Source organism: Nelumbo lutea, chromosome 3 (assembly GCF_056320005.1).
Source record: "Nelumbo lutea isolate HS-2025 chromosome 3, American lotus-T2T, whole genome shotgun sequence".
Taxonomy (NCBI): domain Eukaryota; kingdom Viridiplantae; phylum Streptophyta; class Magnoliopsida; order Proteales; family Nelumbonaceae; genus Nelumbo; species Nelumbo lutea.
In genome coordinates this window covers 48,409,873-48,414,841 of record NC_142686.1, presented here as the reverse complement: position 1 = coordinate 48,414,841, position 4,969 = coordinate 48,409,873, and the positions used below count along the sequence as shown (strand labels likewise).

Genomic DNA, 4,969 nt, shown 5'->3' with positions numbered 1-4,969 from the left:
TCGTAGATTCGTGTTGGGATTCGCTAGTTGATTGTTTCCTAGTGATCTTGAGTGATGGATATGTTGGATTTGATTTTAGAGGAGTAGGAATTTGAATATCGTATAGATTGGGGCCATAAGAAAAGAAGTGGATTTTTGCAGTTTAGTCATGAAAAATGATGTGTAACGAATTTGTAGTTTTCAAAGTCTAGGGATGATGTTTGATCAAGGTTCTTATTTGTCATGTGGATTGTATCAAAGGAGGCTATTTCAGGTTTTGGAAAGTCTCTAGTTGATTTGGTTGCCTTTACAAGTTTCCAGGGTCTAAGAGAAAGGTACATAGAGGTAGGGTGAAGGGACCGAGCAAAAATTGGGTGTTGATAGATGGCATCAACAACCTGATGAACCACATTGAGAGTTTCTAAGCCCTAATGTAGCTACACTGGGCCTCAGATGTGAGCTTGTGCATGGCCTTCCTAACCACTTTCCAAGGCATAGCTTAAATGCAGTACTTCATGCTGGCCGCGGGTTCAATCCAAACTTGGAGACAGTTCATGGATTTATTTACAACCCATTTCGCTACTAGCATGCGCTGCCCTAAATCTGCCACCAGATTAATGAATATGGTTCAACACCACGGTGAGTAATTCATAGACTACGTCAAGTGGTTCAACCTAGAAAAATTGTAAGTCCCGATCCTTGACCTAGTCATCCAGATCACCGCAGCAGTTAACAGAGTCTGATACCCTAACTTGTGCTGGGATGTCAAGTTGGACCCTCCTGCCTCTGTGGAGGAGTTCCTTGACTAGGCGGCCAACTACATAAAGGTAGAGGAAGCACTTGGTTCCAAAAGAGAGCTAAAAAGGAAGAGAAAGAAGTCGGAAGATGATCAAGGTAGCAACAAGCATCGGAAGTAAACCTGTTCATGGGCCGAGTAGCCCGATAGCCTGGCCCATTATTTTTTCGGCTTGGACAAAACTTCAGGTCCGTGGGTTTGGGGTTGGGCTTTAAATACCAAGCCCGACCATTTTTCGAGCCAGGCTCAAGCTTTCTCAAATAAGCCCTGTCTGGGCCTAAGCCTAACCTGATACTATTACATATAATAAAAACATTTATGTTATATATAATAATTATTTCTTAAATTATTAATAAATATTAATTTACTATTAGAAAATACAAATTAGTTTATTCATTTATTAAATTATTGCTAAATTAATATAGCATTAGTTTATTAAAGTACACTAAAAATAAGACATTTTGTGTACAAGTCAGGCTTCAGGCTTTATATAAGGGTCGGGCTCGAACCTGCACATTTTTTGTTGATAAAGAGGCAAAGCCTAGCCTAGTCCATGAACATGTATAATTGGAAGAAAAATAGGTCGCCTACGCGCAGTAGGTTTCCTCATAGCAGACACAATAGGTCTCTCCACAGCAGAACTAGGTCACCATAGAGAAGTAACAGGTCGTCGAGCTAACGCTTTTGGACTCCTTAGTACAAACAATTACACAACATTTAAATGCCAAGAGAAGCAAGATTCTAGTGGAGATCAATTCGACTGAATATCAGAACTGGTCGGCCCCATTGAAAGGAAACCCTGCCAACCAAAACCAAGACAAGTTCTATCACTTCCATAGAGAGAGTGGACATGACATAGAGAAATGTAGGAATTTGAAGGACGAGATCGAAGAGTTGATCTAAAGGGGATACTTGAAAAAGTTCATCAAGAGAGACGACCATGATCGCCTTGTTGAACAGCCAAGGAGAGAAAAGACTCCACTGAGGAGAGAACAGCCCCTGCGGGAGTAGCAGCAAAATGACCCCCCACTCCGTGGAGTTATTCACATGATCATGGATGGGTCAATAGTAGCGGGTTGTAGCACCTCGGCTGGTTGAACTCTGTCCGTGAATGGTACATGAAGAAGAGAACTTGCTAAAGCGGCTACGTATTGAGGAAGTTATTTACTTCACCGAGGACGACACTCGCAGAGTCCATTACCCTCACGATGATACCCTCGTAGTCAAGCTTGTTATCCACGACTACGAAGTGAAGCGCATCTTTGTGGACTTTGTCAACTCAGCAGACATACTATTATTGGAGGCATTCGAGCATATGAGACTACAAATGAAGGACTTCGCTCCAGTTGCAGTACCCCCGGTCAGTTTCGATGAAGAGGTGGTGTGGCCTCTTGGAAGAATAAATTTGTCAATTATAGCAGGATCTACACCAAATAAAGTCAGATTCAACCATGACTTCCAGGTGGTTGCTACAGTGTCGCCCTATAATGGAATCTTGGGCCGCCCTATCCTACATGCCTTAAGAGCAGTGGTATCCACATACCACCTTACAATGAAGTTCCCCACTGTCGTAGATATGCAACCTCCCAGGTCTATTAAAGAGGTCTAAAGGCTAACAGGCCGATTAGCCGCCCTTAACCAATTTATGTCTAAGTCGGTTGGGCGATGCCTTCCATTATTTAAAGCCATGAAAAAGGCCTAAGACTTCGAATAGACCAAAGAATATCAACTCACTTTTGACAAGCTCAAGAAATACCTTAGCTCCTTGCCTTTGCTAACTAGGCCAAAACCCGGAGGTGAAATAAAACTCTACCTCTTTGAGTGACAAGGTAGTCATCTTGGTCTTAATCTGAGAGGTGGATAAGGTGTAATGACCTATTTATTATATAAGTAAAGTGTTACATGTTGCCGAGACCAAATACCCAAACATAGAGAAGTTAGCCTCTTGTTGATAGAGTAGCTCGCAAATTGCATCCATATTTTCAAGCCCACATGGTCATTGTCCTTACTAGTAAGCCTCCGAGGCAAGTTTTACAGAAGCATGAGGTGTTAGGAAGACTAACAAAGTGGGCAGTTGAGCTTAGCGAATACGATATTCGGTTCAAGCCTCACCTAATGATAAAGGCCCAAGTCTTAGTCGACTTTGTCACTAACTCCACATTTAGCACGTTGACCCCTGAAGATAGAGAACCTGTGACCACTTCGGAGGCTCCAACAACACCTATCCTGATCTAGGATGAAGAGCCCTAAATCCTCCATGTGGATGGCTCATCCAACTAGAGAGGAAGCGGGGCTGGACTAATCCTCCTCGAACCAAGCGAGGTCAAGATGGAATACACTCTCTAATTCATGTTCCGAGTGTTGAACAATGGTGTGAAGTTAGAGGTACTTATTACAGGCTTAGCATTGGCCAAGGAGGTCAGTGCAAAGCATGTCATTATCCATAGCAACTTCCAACTGGTAGTCAACCAAGTAAATGGGCATTATGAGGCTCAAGATCCCACCATGTTGCCTTATTTGGATAAGGTAAAAGAGCTCCTCCAGAACTTTTGTTTGTCATACATCTAGCAAATCCCGATGTTTGAGAATGTCGAGACTAATGTGCTTTCTAAACTAGCTAGGGCAATAGACACAACTCGAAGGACCATATATATCGAAGACCTACCACGTTTGAGCATTGAGAAGATGGCAAAGGAGGTCACTCCCGTCTTGGTAGAAGAATTGAGCTAGATAAATCCACTCGTTGACTATCTATGCCATGGGACCCTACCAACAGGCTGCAATGTGGCACAGAGCTCGCTATGTACTAGTTGGTGAGTTGTTATATCATAAATCATTCACTTCCCTACCTACGTTGCTTGCGGCCCACCAAGGTGAACCAAGTGCTACGGGAGATCCATGAAGGTCTTTACGGTTGATACTTAGGGAGAAGGGCATTGGCCCAAAAGTGTGACAAGTGCCAAGTCCAACTATGAAGGCGAACACCATACAACTCATACAAAAGTGTGACAACTACCAATGACACACCAACATACCTCGACAACCTATTACTGACCCAAGGTACCTGACCAGCCCATGGTCGTTTGTGTAGTGGGGGATTGATATACTCGGTCCATTCTAGCCAGCAACAGGGTAGAGAAGGTTTTGGGTCGTGGGTGACCAATTGAGCAGTCCTACATGGTTTTTGTTAGTGGCAGTGGACTACTTCACTAAGTGGGTGGAGGTCCATCACAACCCAGAATATACAGGGTTTTTTTCTGGAGGAACATCGTTTGTCGCTTCGCTCTTCCTTGCGTGCTAATCTCCGACAACAGAAAGCAATTCGAAGATATCAAGTTCTAGAATTGGTGTGCCGAGATGGGGATCCAACAAAACTTCACTGTGGTAGCTCACCTTCAAGCAAATGGGCAAGTTGAGGTGACCAATTGAGCAATCCTACAAGGTTTTTGGTTGTGACAGCGGACTACTTCACTAAGTGGGTGGCAGTCCATCACAACCCAGAATGTACAGGTTTTTTTCTAGAGGAACATCATTTGTCACTTCGATCTTTCTTGCTTGCTAATCTCTAACAACAGAAAGCAATTCGAAGATATCAAGTTATAGAATTAGTGTGCCGAAATGGGGATCTAACAAAACTTCATTGCGGTAGCTCACCTTCAAGCGAATGGGCAAGTTGAGGTGACCAATTGAGCAATCCTATAAGGTCCCAAAGCTAGACTATCTCGAGCTAAGGCTTTGTGGGTGGACAAATTGTCTAGCATCATGTGGGCATATAGCACAACAATTAGGATGACAACTGGCGAGACTCCATTCAACTAGACATATGGTACCGAGGTTGTCATTCCCACCAAGATTGAAGTTCCTACCTTGCGTTCTAAAGCGTATGAAGAAGAAGTGAACGATGACAAGATGCTAACAAACCTCGACCTAGTGAAGAGGCCTGAGACTTAACATATATCTGGATCGTGTCATACCAATAGAAAGTGGCTAGGTACTATAATGCCCAAGTTAAGAGATGCCAATTATAAGATTATGACCTGATACTCAATAAGGTTATGGTACCTGAGACCGATTCGGGGAAATTATGTCATAATTGGGAAGGCCCCTATAGGGTAAGAAAGGTGATTGAACTTGGAATGTACAAGCTCAAAACTCTTAAGGGGAGACAAGTCCCCCGCTCATGGAACATTGACA

The 4,969-nt window shown here is 43.3% G+C and overlaps 1 protein-coding gene across 1 annotated transcript; it reads left to right on the top strand.

The window, feature by feature from the left end:
- Positions 1 to 1,886: 1,886 nt before the first annotated feature.
- LOC148864809 (uncharacterized) lies at positions 1,887 to 2,384 on the top strand. The gene has a single exon (XM_088976338.1). It carries the CDS (start codon positions 1,887 to 1,889, stop codon positions 2,382 to 2,384), a length of 498 nt encoding a protein of 165 aa, XP_088832464.1.
- The last annotated feature ends 2,585 nt before the right edge of the window (positions 2,385 to 4,969 follow it).

Coding starts and splice junctions, on each gene's coding strand:
- LOC148864809 (XM_088976338.1), top strand. CDS start 1,887: ATGGTACATGAAGAAGAGAACTTGCTAAAGCGGCTACGTATTGAGGAA.